Source organism: Nipponia nippon, unplaced genomic scaffold, assembly GCF_047370975.1.
Source record: "Nipponia nippon isolate SJK-2023a ecotype South Korea unplaced genomic scaffold, ASM4737097v1 scaffold_1, whole genome shotgun sequence".
NCBI lineage: Eukaryota > Metazoa > Chordata > Aves > Pelecaniformes > Threskiornithidae > Nipponia > Nipponia nippon.
Genome location: NW_028262290.1, coordinates 132,614,711 through 132,634,525, shown reverse-complemented (window position 1 = coordinate 132,634,525; position 19,815 = coordinate 132,614,711). Strand labels below are relative to the sequence as shown.

General features: G+C 37.7%; 1 protein-coding gene across 1 annotated transcript in view; it reads left to right on the top strand.

Moving 5' to 3' along the window:
• Nucleotides 1–19,815, top strand: part of DNAH11 (dynein axonemal heavy chain 11) — a 163,190-nt gene that overhangs the window by 9,480 nt on the left and 133,895 nt on the right. Inside the window, 20 exon segments of the mRNA XM_087750792.1 lie at nucleotides 1,306–1,517; nucleotides 3,807–4,004; nucleotides 5,766–5,864; nucleotides 5,867–5,932; nucleotides 9,964–10,080; nucleotides 12,004–12,145; nucleotides 12,217–12,337; nucleotides 12,439–12,490; nucleotides 13,187–13,348; nucleotides 13,858–13,962; nucleotides 14,418–14,810; nucleotides 16,008–16,324; nucleotides 16,958–17,073; nucleotides 17,076–17,182; nucleotides 17,185–17,220; nucleotides 17,328–17,374; nucleotides 17,376–17,495; nucleotides 17,916–17,991; nucleotides 18,649–18,735; nucleotides 19,501–19,659. Coding sequence (XP_087606918.1) covers nucleotides 1,306–1,517; nucleotides 3,807–4,004; nucleotides 5,766–5,864; nucleotides 5,867–5,932; nucleotides 9,964–10,080; nucleotides 12,004–12,145; nucleotides 12,217–12,337; nucleotides 12,439–12,490; nucleotides 13,187–13,348; nucleotides 13,858–13,962; nucleotides 14,418–14,810; nucleotides 16,008–16,324; nucleotides 16,958–17,073; nucleotides 17,076–17,182; nucleotides 17,185–17,220; nucleotides 17,328–17,374; nucleotides 17,376–17,495; nucleotides 17,916–17,991; nucleotides 18,649–18,735; nucleotides 19,501–19,659 — 2,732 coding nt within the window.

The following is a 19,815-nucleotide window of genomic DNA, read 5'->3' as shown; positions in this document are numbered from 1 at the left end:
ACTTTGTATATAAAATTAAACTTTAATGCAATATGATAAAATGCCAGCTTCTTCTATAATGTAATTCAGTTTAGGAGATACTAGCTCTGCAAGCAGCTCACACTCACAAGTATTGTCTTGCCTATTTTACTCATGGTTAAAGATCACTGTTAAAGTTTTGAAATAAAACTTTAAAGTACTCACACGTTTACATATGTTTTTCCTGTTTTTTTTTTAATCCCAGTGTTAGAATTTTGGTTTCTTGATGGGGGAAATAATTTTGTATTAGTGAATTGAAATATATTTAAGCAGTTTTTCTGCTGATGTATGACTAGAAGACAGGATTGAAACTTCTATAGTTCATCAAGTGCCTTTAGTTAACAAATAGTCTACAGTGACAGAGTGCAAAAATATTCAGGTTTTCAGGTCTCTTCTGAACTTTTGAGGCCAGAGATGTGTGGAGTACCTACCAGGCAACGGAAAGACATTATTCACCAGGATCTTGCCACCTGTAGAGGCTGGCATTTCTCTACAACTTTCAGTTTAATAAAAGTTTTGAGCAGTAAAAGAACAGACTTTATCTATGTTCAACAGAGCCCAAAGCTAACTGCTTGTATGAGTCTGAATCCTTCCCACGTCATCCCATGCCAGCAGCAGCCCAGAACATGCCTGCTGTGCCTTCTGCTGAAGGGCAAAATAGCACAAGCTTCTACAGTCTATGAAAAGAAATAAGTTGTCAGTGTTTGTTAAGCATCTAGCTTGAAGCAAACATGGAGTCCTCTTCCCCTTTGACGAAAAACACCAAGCCATTGAACATAACACTGGAAGGTGCAGAAGGTGTAGAAGCCCTTTCCAGAACGTCAAGATGCCCTTTCCTCTTGGTGCCAGATTAGTCAGGAATATTAACTGATTGTCGTTTGACCTTTTGTGATCAGACCTGGCCTGTCTCTTTAAAATGATTGCAGGCTTCAGAATTTTTTTTTTTCTTTCATTCCAAGGTAGAATTTCACATTTCAATGACCTGGGTATCTGCAATGATTCCTGCTTCTCCTCAGTCCGGTCGGCAGCAGCGGGAGGAACAACAGACTGATTATAGAAAGTTGTTAAGCATCCTTAACGACCAGCAGTGGAATGGGAACCATCCTATCCACTTGCAGAGCCTGTATGCAGTTTCACAAGCAATCTTTGGCTGTAACATGCCACTAAACCTATGTATCTTTCTCTTAAATAAGTACAGGATAACTTTGGATTCTTCATTGAGGCTAGGTTAATTTGGAAATGGTCATCTCTTAAGCTGTAGCATCGTTCCCTTTTATATTTTTACAGCACTTGTAGAAACCCAAGATATTGATCTGTATCTGAGACCACTGGAAAAATACATTCAGCTCTTTTGGGAGATGGAATTCCCAAAGATCTGTAATTTAATTCCACCTTTATTTCACACCATCTGCCTGATACGGAGCCAGTCCGAGTTCTACAGCATGCATGTATGAATAGTAATTCTGCTGCAGGAATTTTGCAATCTGCTTATTGACCAAGTAGCTTCAAGTAAGGGTAGTAAACCACCTCAGTACCTAATAAATAAATGTTAATTGCTATGCAGTACGCCAGTAACAAAGGCATGGGTTTAATCTGTCTGTTAGTTGTCTAATAAACACCATAATTAAATTATACATACTTTCAACCAGTATTAGATTATTAAATTTGAAGTTGAACTGAATAGGCATCAGCTGTACCATTCACATACTGTGTATTTAAGAATGAAATGTGTTTCTTGTCTAGTGAAAGAAAACTACTCTTCAGAAGCCATGTAACCTTTTCAGGTTGGATTGATGCTCCTTGCCCTCCTCCCTTTGGTGTAAGTTTGCTGCCTCTTTTCTTACCATGTTTCTTGGTAGGTATTTCCTTTCAGGAATTGCAAAATGCTGGTAAGAGCTATGCAAATCAGGAAAATACAGCATTTGCAAAAAAGCTGTGAATGAGCCACGTTGATGCATTTTCTGTCATCAGTAAGCTTTCCCCATGCTTCCACTGAAACCCACTGTTTTGGTGGGAATATGAGAACTTCTAAATGTTGGCAAGCAAAGCCATTCTGTAGGACTCACTGTTCTGGAGGTACTTCTGTTGGTCAAGAAACAGGAGAATTCCCTTCAAAGCCGGCCTGTTGTACTTTCTAAATGGCCACCACAATCCTCCCTTAGGACCAGCAGGCAGGCAGCCTCCCTGACTTCCCCTGCCTGAGGGGACAAGTGTGCAGCTTCCAGGGTGACCTGTGACCAGGGAGTGAGAGAAGCAAGCAGATTCTCTTCTCCAGCAAGAAACAACTCCCCGGGTCATGCTTACAGAAGCAGGAGGAGGCTTGGCAGGGCTGTCACTGAGCAGGAGCCTCCTGAGAGCACCTGGGGGAGTAAATCTGCTCTCCCTGTTACAGACTTACAGCAGTATTGAAGTGGTGAGTGGGTACAGGGTACTTCACTCTTTTTTCAGGGGAAAAAACTGCAGTGTGAACATCTGTGCACTGGAGAAATCCTCTCTCTGGCAGGGTGGGACCTGGATGCTTAGATTTGTGCTTAGATTTGCTTGGAAAAGAAACTCAATCTGAAGAAATCATTGTGTTTCCCACGTCACACAGCACTACGCTATCAAATCTCCCATTTATTTTTACTTTGTCAGACATCTGTTATATATGACAAGGCCTCATTTGCCGCTTCTTTGACTGTGCACCATCTTCTTCCTCATGTGTTTAAGCTGGACATTAACAGGCTAACATAAAATTTTCATTGAAATTAATTTGAGTGCCTGGCGAATTATTGCTCTCTGCTAAAAGGCAAGCACTGATGAAGAACAGAGCCTGCGCATTCTGATCTCAGCCCAAAATAGCAGGTTTTGAAGTGGTGCCAAAAGGTTTGGATGGAGCCATGTATAATTCTTAGTTTGCAAGGCTGGGAGAAAGAGAGGGCAAGAAGTACCTAGGAGGGGTGGCAATGTGAACTAGAAGAATATGGCAGGGGGGAAACGGAATGAGAACTACGACCAGGAGAAGGTTTTTATTTCCCCCACCCCTCCCCTGCCAACCCTATTTGCATTGCATTACTTAAAGAAATTAACATCATGTGTTTGATGTGAATCTGTAATAAATGTGAGTTATACCAGTTTGGGATAAACCGATGAGGTAAGAACAGCAAAAATCAATCTATAGTCCCATCCCCATTCCTTTTTCCCCCCCCAGTCTTATTACGTGAAGTGTTTTTCATGGATCCTGTTCTCTTTCAAGTTATTCATGATACTGTCTATAATACACATACATGTATTAGGGCATACGTGTCCTAAGCTTGATTCTGGATTTGGGGGAAGCCGCCTTCTGCTAATTTACTAAATGAAAAAAGCTAGAAGGGCTTGTGTTGGCACTTTTGTATGTGCTGGCACAACTATGCTACATGAGGATTAGTACCCAAAGACTATGGAGGTGTTATGGCAAACAGGTGAACATGTTTCCAATATCACTTTTACTGCGGAAAAAAAGTCCCTTTACTCTGTTATTTCCCAAATGTTCACTGTGCAAAGGATGATACATAAGGGTCAGTCTAGCTGGTGGGATTTGTAACAGGTTGAGCATACTTTTGGAGCATCTCAAAAGTGACAGTTGTATTATGAGATAACTGACAAACTAGAATAGTTAGAGATAACAATTTTAAAAGATAATATGTATTATTTTTTGTGTTCATATGTAAAGTGGAAAGTAACTCTATGACTGATGTCATGACTGCATTTTAAAAAGTTACTTTTTAAAAATTTTTTCTTTTGCTCTTAATTTGTTTACATTCTAGTCTAGGTTGTATCTTTCACCAGAAAATCTTTGCAAAGGAGAAACTGAAGAAGCATTGGAGCATGTGAAAATATCTAAAACTACCTTAAAAAGCTTTAAGGATTCATTCTTTAGTCACAGAAAGAGATTGGAGAGTTACTTTGCCTGTGGCAAGGAATTTAAACCATGGGATTTCAGATCTGAGATGTTGTTTTCCGGAGTTGGTATGTTCCTCAACTACATACTGAAGATTGAGTTATTGCGTATCATCTATGTTGCTGGACAAATATAGTATCTGAGAAATAGGGGCTATTCTCAGTTATACAGACAGCAAGACTCAGGTTTCTAATATCCAGAATGCAAAATTGCAGTGCATAGGAAGAGTTAGGAGTGTTGAGCAGGATGCAAACATCGCATGCAGTGCAAGGAGCAGACTAGTATTAGCAGTAAGAAAAATGGCAAACATGTTTCCTAAATCCAGCCCTTCCCAGTGTTTTGAAAGTTGCTTGAATAAAGTGCTACTCTTCATATGCAGCCCATGGCTGGGACTTTCTCCTGAGCATGGCACCTGCATCTGTTTTTTTCTAGGAACTGAGAAGGAGTCATCTGTTTATAGCCAGAAAAAATGTGGTGTTTTAGGCTAGTCCTTGGATGAGACAGAATACTCTTCACCTCTCCTTTTAAATCTGTCCCAACAAGCAAGAAAAGATGAAAAATCTGAGGTCAGGAAAGGAGCGTAGAATATTTTTATAATATTATGGTTAGGGTAGTTGTGTAAGATGGGAGCAGTCATAGCTCCTGGTTCCTGCTCCTGGGGCCTTTTTTATGCTTTTGTGAGCCTGGAAGCAGTTGCAGTGGGAGTCTAGACTGGCTGCTGATTAGAGTGCCTTTCTGGGAACTGGGAGATTCACTTTTGGGATCTGAGCTGGAAAATGATGTGCTTTAGCTCTGCAATTATTTAGCTAGTGTGCCTCTCCATCCCGCCCCTTTGAAATACTATCAGAGAGTAAGAAATCCAGTCTTACAGTGTCTGACAGTGCTTACCAGAGCAATCTCTGAAAGGGATTTGGGGTGAATGCATTGGCTGTTGGCTGTCCCTTGACAGACGGACAGGTCGAGGTGCTCTGGCCAGGGGGCAGTTGTAGATGCTTAGGAGCAGCATCCTGTGCCAGCAGTTTTGCAAGCGTGACTGCTTGGCCCCGTCAGGAGCATCACGTACAGACGCGACACATGAACTAACTCTTGCTGACAGCCTTGTTTCTTGACAATCAGATGGTCCCACAGAGAGCCCAGTCCTGTGCAAGCAGGTCCCTTTGGGGTGAGGTGGCAGCTAAGTCTTTGTAGATTGTAATACTGAGCCTAGGGATCTGCAGTCCAGCAGGAGCCCGCCTGGGGAACCCGCGACTGGTTTGTTCCTGGAGAGAATAGGTGTTGCACATTTCGAAACGCACAAGGAACCAGTTATTTTCATCCCTTTGGGGCATAAAACAATTACTTCATTCAAGTGAGATCAGAGACCATAGAAATTAATTTGGCACATGTTACAAAGAAGGCTAAAGTAGGTTCAATTTTACTCCTCTGAGAAAGATTGATGTTTAATTTTCATAGCAACATTTTGTGTTATGATAATAAATCATGTGTTTATACATGAAAGTATGTGTTAGTAGGGCTTGCTGTTCTTTATCTAGGCCTTTTTTAACTTAATCTAATAAAATTAAAATGAAGTTAAATTTCTGTGTTCTATGGGACAATTCATTTCCACTTGTGTTTTAATCCTATAAGTGACTCAACCAGGATAAAACCTCTTGCTCCTCCCCTTATTTTTATATTAATTATTTAAGATGGCACAGTTTTTAACTTCTCATTCTGCCAAACCAGAAGAGAGAAGGTCAAATGAGGCAAAAACCATCTCAAACACCAGGTTTGTTGACTGTTTTTTGTAGAAGCATACTGTTAATTAATTTTTATTCATCTGGTCTAGGAAATTTTCATTAACATGTTGGAATTTCAGAAGCTGGAAAAGCTGGAGTTTGGTGGAATCAAGGGAAAAATTTTCAGTGAGCAGGTCTTGCAGAATGAATGAAGAGTTTCTGGAAAACTGAAGTTTTCTGAAAGAGAACATACGATCCTTCACATTACAGTGACATGGTAATATTGCACCCTATGCATAGGCATTTGTGCTGTTATTTCCTTGTTTATTTAAAAGTATCTGTGAACTTGGAGGTTGTGAAACTGGGAATTTTATAGTATTGAATGGAACTAGGCATGAAATAGGCTCCCAGCACAGCTGGGTTCAGTGTCTACCACTTCTTCTTAACCTAGAAATTCATTTTCTTAAGAAAAGATTTCTGGATGCTTTCTCCTGATCAGATGACTGAATTATTTAGAAGTGCCACATGTGGAGAAGCATTCAGGTGGCTCTCACTAAGGAATTTGAGTGGATAAAATAAATTTAAGTGAATAAAATAAATTTTTATAAAATGAATATAGGGAAAGTTGATAATGTGAAACAAAATCCCTCACCAGCATTGCCCAAAATTAAAAAAAGAAAAAAAAGTTAATTATTGACATACAGTATACAGAACTGACTGTCAGTTCTGTAAGCTTTTTTCCCTATTAGGATGTCATTTTTATAGAGTTCTGGTATAAATAATAAATCAGTTGATTCTACTTGAGAAATAGAGAAGGTTTTTAAAATGTTGGTATACAGTGATGTCTTGCAATAATAGCTAACATTATTCCTAACACTATGCTCACTAACAGTCATGGTACTTACATCTGAAAAAACAGAAAGAATGTTTATTATTGTTATTTTCATAGGGACTTTTTTTTTTGTCATTTTCGAGATCTGGTGTTAATTCTTAGCTATATGTATCTGTAAACTTGGAAAACGGTGCTTTCTGAAGGATTTAATCCACTTTTAACATCAATTCAAATAAAGAAGTACCCTATCGTGTTATGTAGTTGGCTTTGCTGCCTGCTGGCTAGAGCACTCGACTGCCTTCGGAGTGGGCTCTGGTCCCAGTGCACGGGATGCTTTCAGCGTTTGCACTGGGCAGCCACGCACGGGGAGAAGAGCCGAGCTGCCCAGTGAGTGCCCCAGCCGCTGGGCTGCTCCACCTGGCACGGCTGGCAGAACGGCAGCCAAATTCCCTCTCTTCTTCCTTTTTACCTTGTAGCTTTGTGGAGCAGGGTACTCTTTGACAGTGGGGAGGTTATCGATAAAATTCCTCTTGAGGTGGGGAGACTGGTGAACCCGGATCTACCCCCTCGCAGGTGTGTGCCCCAGCCAGGGGAGGTAAGGCAGCCCCAGCCCCAGCTGCAGATTTAATGGGTGCCCTGTGATGACTCTCTTCTTTGCTGTCCTGATCCAAAAGGTCGCCATGACAAGCAGGATTCAATCACCCCAAATAATCTACATTAAAAACATACTTTTTCTAATCTCTTTGCTAACTGAACTTCATTTAAATGAAATTCTTATTCTCTATTGGATGACCAATTTGTGTTTTGTTTTTTTTACACTTACACCCACCCATTCCTCCCCCAAAATCCTCCAGCCAGCTAATTCTCCTAGCTGTGTCTCTGCCATTTCCCCATGCTTCTGGCACCTGTGTACCCACAAGCCTTACTGGGTTTGCACAGGTGCAGACAATGAGGAGACGGGCTCAGCCTCCTGGTGGGTGTAAGCTTTGCTGGTGTTTGGGAGCTCACACCTGCTGCATGGTATTTTTGGCAGCACGTTAAGGAGAGAGAGTGCCCTGCATGTAAGAAGCACACATTTTGGGTAAGGTGTTATTTTAACAGGCAAATTTTCTGAAACAGACCCAAATTTTAAAGTTGTTATTATTAAAATAATATATATTATTATAATTATTAGCAGAATATAGAAATTTTGTATTCGATGTGGTAGGAAATATAATCTGTGTGTATGTGTGCTGTTTTTTCTTGCAAATATGTGGCTTAATCCAGGTAATTAAAAATCCAGAAGAATGGTCGTAAACCAGATTTGAACTAAATGAATGGTACAAGTTTAATTCATGCAGAAGCCTTGCAGAGTCGTTTATGTCTTTGGGGTAAAATCCTGGTGCTGCTTTAAAATCTATAGCAAAGCTTCCCATGTCTTAAGGTCAAGACTTACTATGCTGTACTCTTTGTACTGATGCTCTGAAGCATCCTTTTCCGTGGGAGATGTGGTTTCAAGACACTCTTTCTCAGGCCTGTATGGAGTTTGTCTGGTTTGCCTTTACCTCTACGAAGTATTCCCTGCATACTTAGTATATTAAATGTAAATGGTGGTGAGATGCTTGAATAACAGTTTTAAGCTGCTAGGTAAAGTACAGCAATTATCATATTTGGCCAGACATAGACTGTAAGATGGTTTGAGCTGATCCATTTTTAAGGCAGTGAGTCCTTAGTGACCCGACTGACTCAGGACAAGAACAACCTTTTAGCACGTTTCTGAATGATCACTCTGCATTGTAAGCTTGTTGACTTTCCAGCTTATTACCAAGTAAAGCATAGCCAACGAGTGTTAGTTTTCAGGTTTGAACCACTCTTACTCCAATTACTTACACCAATTACTGTGCTGTTTTTACTGTCATCGCTAATTTTTTTTTTCAGGTTTTTCAGAAACTATTTGCCTTTGGGTTTGACAATACTAATCAAGAGCTTTATCAAACAATAGCTGTCATCTTAAAGCTAATTTGTTTGTCAGAAGCTTCAAGGTTCATGCTATTCAGTGTATGATATATGAATAGTGGCCAGATATTTCCAAGAACAAATTTGACATGCTTCTGAATAGGCAGTGTGCAGTATGTTTGGTTAATATGTGGATGCCGTTGCCCCAAATCCAGAACAGAGCAACACAGGACCAAAGGATACTTAGGTTTCAGGGCACAGATATGGGCTTCTCAGACTGATTGTCTTAAGTGGATTTTTGGTGTGTTAAATATAGGTATATTAAATACATATCACACCCAGTCACAGAGCTAAATCTGAATTTCTTTATTGGCTATTAAGAAGTTCATATAGGTCATCTGTCATGTGTTTTGGGTATATATGTGTGGTTTTGTGTAGTGTGTTTAAAAACCAACCAAACAAAATCACATTAGTTGGGGGGGAGGGGATTAGAAAGGAAGAAGGTTCTTAAATAAACGAGTTAATTTGATATGCCTTTCCAAAGAGAATGAGTTTTATTTACCTGTCCAGCTTGGCTACTGGTACTTCTATTTTATTTTTTCCAAGTGGCTTGCCACAGTAAAGAGATTTAGCCAAGTTGTAAAGAAGAATATTTTCTCAGAGGTGATCAACGTTTAACATATTTAACAAAGGAACAAGTGTAGCTTTACTTGTACATGCTACTGTTTGTGTTGCTAATGGGACAAAGCAGAAGGTGCTGGAGCTCTCCCTTTAGAGCTGGCATCAACGTGCATTAATATGCACCTGTGTTTCCTGCTCTGGTATTATTTTTCCAAAAGTCCTCATCTGTGAACATGGTTAATTACCTTGAGTATTAAGAAAGTACAGCTGTGCTATAGAAAATGACTGTTGTTCTGTTGCCTAATACATGTGGTAGCTGTGGAATCTTAAGATAATCTAATTAAATGTAACAATTAGTCAGAGTCAAAAGATGCTGTTTACTTAGTGAGTTGGCTTCAAATATCTGAGTAGCTGAAGTTTGATGTTCATAATATCCTACTTAATTATAACATGCAGAGATAATTTGGGCTTGTAAAAACTTATTGAGAAGTTCTTTGTTTAATGGGAGGGTTAGTAGTGTCAGCATGAAAGTAGAGAGTAATATTACCTGGCATAGATGGCTGTCCCTCTTATCAAGCTTCCTTAACCAAATATTTTAATAATTTCCTTTCCTTGAATATCTGTATCACGGGTACACACACGTATTGATCTTGCACTGTTATTTAAAAATAATCTGTATTGCTAAGAAAATGCTTCAGTTATTAACTCGGTTTCTGTAAAAAAAACAAAGCAAAAGCATGACTGTTAATAGCATTGATCATCAGTTAAAGTATTACTGAAAAACCTGAAATACAAAAATCTCAGAAGTTTATTTAATGATAGAAATGAGCTATGTGTTTAACACAACCATACTGCCTATTAGCTTTTCTTCCCATTGGAAAGTCATGCATTTTATATATATTTTTTTTTTTACATTACAGGAGTTTGAAGATGATTATACTGAATTTAAAGCCGAAACAGTGGATCTTGACAGACGTCTTGCCTCAGTTCTTTGTGTAGGATTTCATGACTGTTCAGGGTTAGAATCCATGTTCAAGGTCAGTACCCATACACGTAAAACTGTTCTTCATTTATTATTTTAAAAAAACCCAGGTTTGTGCATTGCTTAAATTATACTTTATATCTCGGTAATCTATTTGTGAATTGAATGATGTGGAATACTGACTAAGAGAAAATATTTTGGCAATACATTATTTTGAAATAAATGTAATTTTGTGGGCTATTTCAGCTGCAGACTTGGAGTTCTTCAATTCTATTCTCATTTTAATGATGTTCTGAATACAGGTGCTTTCCAGAAGTCAACCCATAGCTAAGGCCAGATCTAAAATGTAATTCAAAGAAACAAAGAGATTCCCCACTCACTATCATTCTGTATTTGCACTTGACTGGGCAAGGCATGGAGAATCTCGGGGATGGCAGACACATCCAGGCTTTCCATCTAGTGCAGCATATAGTTAGCCTGGGGAGTTGCAGTGTGTTTCTGCAGCAGTATGTATTGTTCTTAAGCATGAATAATTAAAATGTAAGATAGAGAACATTTGGTTAGAAACAGTTCTTAAAAATATGATTTAGGAGTTGTCATATGTAAAGCCTGAGTCAAAGATGTCATGTTATTAAGAAAGAGGTAAGTATGTAACATGTTCAAAAGGGTGATTGTCCTGAAAGGCACAAGGCGAAATCCTTCATTTTAATCGCCCTTGATAAGGCCTTCAATGGAGTATTGTGCCCAGGTAAGCATTACACTTCAGGAAAGAGAATCCGTTGATGGTTATTGAGGCTGAAGAAGAAAAGAAAGAAAACAGATGTAACTGTTCAAATCTGTAAAAAAACTTCTGCATGCAGGAAGGAAATAGTCTGTTCTCTACATCCAGAACATAATGAACTTAATTTAAAGTGCAGAAGGTTCAAGTCTGACTGGGAAAACCACTTTATGCCAAGCATAATGAATTGTTAGAATAGGTTGCTAGGGGAGGTGACAGGCTCTTCATTTTTAAAAAAATCTTTCAGGGAGGGCTAGAATAACGTCTCTTGGAAATGGCATAGGTATAGCAGACCTTGTCTTGGGGCAGGAACACAGACTAATTGCTTGTGAAGTCCCTTTTAGGCATACATTTCTATGACATTGTATACATCACACTCAAACTGTGTCAACGTATTGCAAATTAGTGGTGGTAAGTGTAAGGCAGTAATAATTAATACTTAACTACAATTTTTTCAGTAAACAAATTTTTCTTCGGTTGTCACTTTTGGCATTGTTAGAAGTTAAATGAGTATTCTGCGTTTAATGGTCATGTTTATTCTATTTCTTTCCAAATTTACTTTCTCACTGAATTTGGATAATATATACAGTATGAAATCTACTCTTTCAAAAGGCAGATAACTTGTATTTAAACATAGTAAGGACAATGGAAGACAACTTATCCTCAGAGAAGTCACTTCTGCTTGCCTCTTGTTTGGTAATTTTTTACAGCAGTAGGCTTCCCCCCCTGCCTCCCCCCAAAAAAACCAAACCACCATACAATTAAGACTTTGAATTTGTGTGAGACACTGGAGGAAGAGGCTAGTGATTTAGGAGAAAGAATGTATCTGGAAAAAGGGGCAAAAATACACAGGTTAGAAATGTGCAGGGTAGGATTTAGAAAGTATCTAGAGTGTGGGGTATATGCCTGGATTTGGAAATCCTAGTTCCATACTCTCTAGGATCTAACCTAACCTGTCATTTTTTTAGCAGTCTTGAATTCGTCTGTTTATCATAATTTAAGAGGATATTTGGAAATATGTGGTCTGTTTATCAGCACATGGTACATACCTATAGTATAGCTTGGTACAGTTCCAATCCTTGTACTTCAGAAGCATTTTGGGTGAGATTTCAAGTTGAGAGAAGAGTATTACAGAAAGAGAACTGTAATGCTTACTTTGCTGTTTGTTTTCTTTTTTTTTTTCTTTATTTTCTTTTTAAGCTTTTAACTATCTTTGGAAGCTTTCTCAAAAAACCTGTCATCATGGAGATATTTAGCCCAAATTGCAATATTTTATTGGAAATACTGTATGAAGAACTGAATAACTGCAGACATATACATGATGATTACATTAAAAAGGTATGCCACAATGCAAAAATAAAAGATTATGCTCTTGTTTGTTCATAATGACTTAATTTCTGTTCTAATAAGCAGGCAGGAGAAGGGAATGAAATAATGAAAATATGCCAGTTACTTCGGGAAACCTTAAATGAGCTAAAGAACTGAAGGAACAAATACAGACATTTTAGTCCTACTTCTCATCTCTGCTTCATCCGTAAGTGTTCATAGTCACTGATTTAGTGGAAAGTTAACAGCCTTTAAATAAGGCATTGCTAGTCACTGAACAAGTGTGATCTGCATAATATGGTCTCTTAGCCAAGTGAATTTATACATCCATGTTGTGCACATGTACAGTTCAAGTTTTGTGGTATATTCTGGAAACGTCGTGTTTCTGCATTGAAGTGCACTCAGGAATACTTTCAGGGTTGCTTTTTAAGAACTGTAAGAGATTTGCTTGATGATTTTTTGGATGAGTCATTAACTAACAAACCCAGGAATTTTGCTGCTCTAGGACAACACTAACATATCCCAGATAAACAGTATTATTCTTCTGCGGTGACACCACTTTCAAAGATACCGGTGTGGGACCTAGACATCCAAGTTATTTGGAAATTGTGCCCCATGTCTCCCTCCTTTCCTGATCCTTCAGCAAACATGCTTGTAGGTGGTAGCACAAAGAACAGAAAGATTCTGTAGGAGAATTAGACCCATCTGAATTAAATTATCGAGTAACAAACATTCCAACTGTTGACCACTGACATAGCTACTGAGAATCAATGGGGGCATATTCTCCTTTTTCCCAGAATTTTATTGTTCCTGTTATTCTCACTTCTTGCTTTATGCATCTTTTCCCCTCTGGTTCAATTTGGTGAGGCTATGGCTAGCTTAAAAGTGGCCAGCATACATGGAACTTCCATGTGGGAAACCAAAACTTTTCACCATAATTTGTTTGTGAATTGATATCATTAAATGAAGAAAACTGATTAGGTGTTGTTTTTCCTTGCGGAGTCTTAGAAAGTCCAGAAGCTGCTTTTTTTTTTTTTTTTTTTTTTCCTCTTCTCAGAAATATGTGGAGATGTTGAAATTCCTTCACCAATATGAAGATCAGACCTACTGTGGATGGAAAGTTCAGGTGGATGAAATTTGTCAGATTAATTTAGACCAACCTCTAATTAAGCATAACCCTGGAAATGGCCTCCCGAGTGTGAATTTTTGACCCTAACGTGTGTATGTATAACTGTAATTAAATCTGTATCTGATGTTTCTCCTTGACTTCATATTCATAAAATGACAGTAATATTCTAGGGTATGAGTAAATCTTAAATCTTACTTATTTTGTTGCCTTTGTTTTCCAGTCAGGAAATCTAGTTGCCTTATACCTGCTCAGGGGAGAGTTCTTACTTTAAACAGTAAAGAAGGTTATTACAGTAGTAAATGGTTTCCCCAGAGACTCATGGAGGAAATATAATAATATATGTTAATGTAATAATGATGGCACTTACTTTGTAATGTACCTTCAAGTTATCAAACTTCAAAAAGCCCTTAAATCTCTACCCTTAAATTGCTGAATACTAATTAAAAGATGTCTGCTCTATACTTTCTTATATTCTAGTCCTCAAAAAGATATTCTAATGTCTTTGTATCTGAGATTAAATACAAAGTAAACAAAAAGTCATTGTGTTGAGGCTTCTGAAAGGATAAATACCAGATAAACTGTTTCTTTCCTTCTTCTAGCTAGTGGCTTTATTGAGAGAGGTGAAGTATCTCTTGATGTTGAACCAACCCAGTATTCCAGATTCTGCTTTAGCTATGTATGAGAAAAGGAGCAGTTTTACAAAGGTCTGTGATGGGAGGATATGTTAGCAATGTGTGTTTTGTTTTTTCTTTTTTCTTCACCATGGCCCTTGCAACTTACATGCGTGTGTGTGAGCACGTGCGTGGCTCTAACTGTCCTGTTGTCCTTGTTGAAAGGAAATATCACATCTTTGTCTAACAGAATCCCGCTGCAGCTTACCCTTCAGCTTGCAATGCAGGCCACAGCTGAGCGTTAGATACCTGGGGACACTGCCAGTCTGGATCTCCCAGGCTGTGGATCCAGTTGCCTTCCCATAGCTTACCTTCTACCTGGTAGCCTGTTCTGTTTGGACACGTTCAAGGTCTGCGTGATTTCCCTTTCATAGTGTGTAGGTGTGAAATGACCTCCCTCAAATACCTGTTCTGCTCAGCAAAGTGCATAAAGGCATGTGTGGGACATTAGAGGGATTTAATCCTGTGCGTGTCTTTCCTGAGAACAGTGTGTTGGGAACCTTGACCTTGTCATTCAGCTATACAACAGACTAATGCAGACTACTCTGGAGGCAGAATGTCCTCTGACTGAAAAAGAGCTGAGAACTATTGATGACCAGCTAAACGAAGCAGAAGAAATGCGCATGTGGTAGGAGACAACCTGCTGGGACTGCATCAAACAAGTGAAAATGTCAGTGTGTGGTTTGGAGCAAAGAGTTCAGCAATCAAAGGACAACATTAGATCAATCCAGGGAATTCCGAATGCTTGGATGGAACATACCCTCTTTTTCAGGAAAGGTAAAAAGGAAGCTCCATTATACCTAGATGACAAAGGAGAAAGGCTTGCTAAAATATACAAAATGGTGCAAGAAGATAGCTACCAGATCCATCATCTTGTAGAGGTACTGGCTAAGTGAGCTGTATTTTGATGTGGTGACATGGGATTTGAATATTTGAATATTAATACTTGGTCACTTGCATGTTTTTGTTCAATTATTTGTATACTTGCACAAACTGCACAAAAGACTGATGTTTGAAGACAAATAGGGAGAAGAGAGAACAATTTTGGCAACATCTGAAAAGAACATTAGTGCTTTTCTAAGTTGGTAGATTGGGAATGACTGGCAAGTTGCAGTCACGATAGTGCTGTTGTCTCATTTTTGTTATTGTGAGCGATTGTTGTTCCTGTGATCCCCACGGGTAAAGTAATTTCTGCAGCTGGAGAAATTATCCTGAAACACTTTCTTGCACTACATAAATAATTAATGAAATAATTTTGATTTGAAATGTGAATATTGCTTTCTTATATGTGTAATTAAAAATATACAACAGATAATTCACCAGTTTACTTATGAACACTAAATCAAATTATAATACCCTTGAATATGAACTGCTGCATTACGTGACTACAAGGGATGTGTTGTACAGTGACTGGGTCAAAGAACCTTAACTTGAATAAGACATGAATGCAGAAGCAGAGGTTTTTGTCTCTGCCCCATTTTTGCCAATTTTTTGAGGGACCTGCTTCTGTGTCTACTGCAACAAATTTTTGTGTCCATTACCAACATTAATCTTAGTGTTACTATCTGAAGAGTGCCTTTTAGTTCAGATTTGGACCTAATTTTATTTGTATTATTGCCTTTATTTATACTATTGATATTTATTTAAGAGGGAGATCAAAATAAGGGTTTCTTTTTAATGTTTAGTTAAATATAACAAGGGGTGATACCGCAATGCAGAACAAACATGCAGAAGTGTTCTTACAAAATGTGGATATTCCATCAAAGTTGATGTACTGTATGATAGTTTTCTGTCAACCTGTAGTCTTTTCAATGCAGGAATACCTGCACCCTTGTGCAGAGGTTTTGCTAGTGTAAACGTGATTCCAAGGAGGTTCAGGAGTCTCCTACATGCACCAAAGTACAGTCCAGAAGCACACTGGATACAAGAAATATTAGAAAGTGTTGTTTTGCAGTATACGTCAACTATATAAAATAATACTGAAACAAGGAGGTGTATTGAATGAAAACAAACATTAACACAACGATATGTTAAAGTGCTTTATAACTGTGAGATGGTTTGTTTGTTTGCTTATTTAGGGAAATTTAAAGTTCTTCAAAGCAGATTCCTCCTCAGCCTCTTGGAAGATTTATATAGAGTACGTTGCTGACATTGTGGTTGATGGTTTATATAACGCCATAATGCATACTTTAGACTTCTTTTTGGGGACCACGGAAGAAAGTTTGAAGCCAGCTCCACTTTTTCAAGCACAAATGATCCTTAATGGCACTGAGATTCAATTTAAACCATCTCTAGATAAAGAGGCTGGTGATGGCTTCTATGACCTAGTAGATGAACTTCTGGGTGATATTTTCCAAATGTCTGCCCAGGTGAAAAGGATAGCAGCACACCTGGGATCAGAACATTACCAGGTACAGCTTCTTTTATGTTTGGAAATAATTAATCCAATTAATTGTAAGCTGCAAGAAGTTTATTTTTAGTTGCAAACTCATTTAATAACATCAGTCTTCAAATCCTGAGCCTCATCTGTTCTCTCGGTTATGCAGTTTATAGAGGCATAGTCCCATTAATTTCTGAAGGCTTACTCGTGCTTTCACCCACTTCCACATCCATGAGCAGCAGAATAAAGTTGTCCATTTTACGCAAAGCTAATTTAGATTAGCTGAATATTTATCTCTCTTTTCCTGTGCTGTGAACTTCCATCTTGGGTGCCATGTTGGAGTCTGTAAATCTGCACGTAGTGGAAACTTAATCTCTTAGACAAGTAAAGGAGTATCCACTAAAATGGTGGTCAGAATTATATATAGTCCATGAAAAGTTCAGCTTTGAATAACTTGCAAAGGATATGTATTTGGTTTGGTTTTGTGCATTCATATAATGAAATGTAAACCCAAAATAGGAACAGCTGAGTGCATTGTAATTTTTCTTGTTAGTAGATCTCTGGGGAAAAGGGGTGAATTCCAGTCTTCTATCTGCATGTAAATCTAACCAATTAGTATTACTGTCTCAGTTGCTGAAATAACAAAACTTTTTTTGATGCCTGGAATGATATGGACAACATGTTTGATCTGTCTGAAATCAGGCAGGAGATCATGGAGAGAGTGGCAAATGTTACCAGCAAAGCCCTGGAGTACAGAAGATCTTTGGCTATGCGTCTCTCTGGCTGGAAGACCAGTCTGAGTTTATGAAGCAATTCCTTCTCCACGGTCATGGTTTAGCATCCACAAAGATGCCTCTTACTGATGAAGTGTCTCTCAACAGCCTTCCACTATTAAACTGTTTAAAGAGCAGGCAAGAAAGCAACTAGTCTTAGCAACTGGGTATTTGGGGGGGGGGGGGGGGGGGGGAGGGGGGGAATGGAGGAGTACATGCATTTATCTTTCTCTCTTCTGCTCTAGATTGACATCTCTGAAAATCTTTATGTTCAGATAAACAAGTTTGAAGACTCAAATTTTTGAAAGTTGGTTTAAAGTGGATATGAAGCCTTTCAAAAGGAGCTTGCTAAACCTTATTAAGAAATGGAGCTGGATGTTTAAGGAGTATCTCTTGAGATTTGTCATTGTTAGGTAAAGTGGAGTGTGTGTGAGCATGTTTATATGCACTAAAGGAATAAATATAAGCTTGGGGTCTTTTCACACGCAATACTTCAATGAGTTGGGTTTACAGCTTTTTTGTTTTCTTAGTGGTTTTTTAGTGGTTGGTTGGGGTTTTTTGTGTTTTTTTGTTTTGTTTTCCAAATATTGTACTTGCATATCCTCTTGGGTTAATTCTCAACAGTAGCACTTGCCATCTCTGGAAGTCAGGCCCAAAATGTCTTAAAATGATATATCAAAACTATATTATTTTTATTTATAAAATAAAATAACTGTATTTTGTAAAAACAGCGTAAGTGCCACTAGTAGTACCAGTAGGGCTTACTACATGTTTATTCACTGTAGTAAGGAATGTTTGCCCTGTTTGTAATCATACCTGTCTCTCTTTGGTAGTCTGACTGACTTAGAAGAAATTATAAAAGTGACAGATGGTGGACTTCAAAGAGAGGCGACTGAGGAAGACTATTTTGTGCTGTATATTGTGTATAATAATTGATAATAATGTGTATATAATAATGTATAATATGTAATAATAATATATTGTGTATATTTGAAAATGTGTTAAAGCAGCAGGGGTGGAGCTCTCTGTTTTACTGTGTGCAAGATTCCCAACATTTTTGAATAGAGTTTTATGTGATTATATGTAAAATAACTGAGTTAATTAAGTTCAAGTAGTTTATGATTACCAATGATCCATAAAATTAATTATTTTACAGTTGAAAAAAATTCTAGTAAAAGCTATGACATAGAGTATAGTTTGTGGTTAAATAAATCCTCCACTATAATTTCTTATTCATAGGCAGGTGTTGGGGTATCCTCACTGTTAATATACAATTTTACTAATGTTTTTCTGCCATGTGTGATTTTTTTTTTTTTTTTCCTCCAAGATAATTTTATTTTGTTAAACAGGAATTGCCTGAAAACTGGAATGCTGTTAAGAAGAGAGCTGTGTTGGTAAAGCACAAAGTAACTCCTCTTCAGGCATCTGAGGTTACAGTTATCAGAAGAAAATGCACTTTACTTGATATATGGTGAATTCTGTGATCAGTCTTTTTTATCTCTTTTTTTTTTTTTTTTCTTATGAGAACATGATCAGTGACAGGTGTCACTACCTGTGTTTCTTCAGGGGAAGCAGATGGAGTTCAGAGAAAGACTTAGAATAGAAGCTCCCTTTCAGTTTGATGCAGAAAATGCATATGCTCGTCTTGATAAGGTAATGGGGAATCTCAGAAAAACTTATTTGCTTGTAATCTTTCAGTACTAAATCTAATGATATTTCGATGTACATACTAAAATATTTGTGGTTTGTGGGTTAGGTTTTCTGTCTTTTTTAGGGGGGAGTTGTTTGGGTTTTGGGTTTGGTTTTTTTTGGTGATATGGTTTTGTTTGTTTGTGGTGGTGGTGGTGTTGCTTTTTGGGTTTTCGGGTTGGGTTTTTTTTTTTTTTTTTTTTTTTTTTCTCCAAGAACCTGGTATAAATCTAGCACCACCAAATCTAGGTTTCTCTTCCAATATTGCATATGCTCGCTGATAAAGTAAAAATTTTCACAATACTTACTCATTCTTTATTCATGTTTTTTTGAAAAGCCAGCAGAATGTGCTCTTGAATACAGTAGTCTACAGTGGAAGATTCAGCGGATCTTTTAAAAACATCATGAAGGGACTTTATTAGCATTTATACAACTTTAAAGTAAGGAGAAGTGGTTTAATACATTAAGAGATTTATTACAAGAGTATAAATTAACTGTTTTCTATACAGCTTTTCTTTTTATTGTTCAAATGTAGAGCCCTTTGTAGAGCCCTTTTGGGTGCCTTCAGGGACAATGCAAACACAACTTTTTAACCTCTCTGCAATAATTACTCTCAGCTTTTCTTATACTGAATCATACATACAAAATCTATAGATTTCACTGACAGATTTAGGTAAGCTCAATATACCCCATAACTGTACTTCATTGAGTGCTCTTTTCCTCTTCAAGGCAAATAAAGAGCTTGAAGTGCTGGAAAAAGAAATGTTACTGATGCAGGAATCTGCAGAACTATTTGAAGTAGCTATTCCAGACTACAAGCAAATGAAACAATGTCCAAAAGAAGTGTGGTTGCTCAAGAAAGTTTGGGATATCAGTGTTTATATTAATGTAAAAATTTTTTAAAAATTTTATTATAAAGTTAGAATATATTTTGAATGTTATGCTTCTAATTTGATCCAAGAAGTGTTATAGTTTTGATTTCAAAAAAAAGTTTAAGCTAATGAAGATTTTTGTATTCCTTTTATTGTTGAAATTATAGTTGCT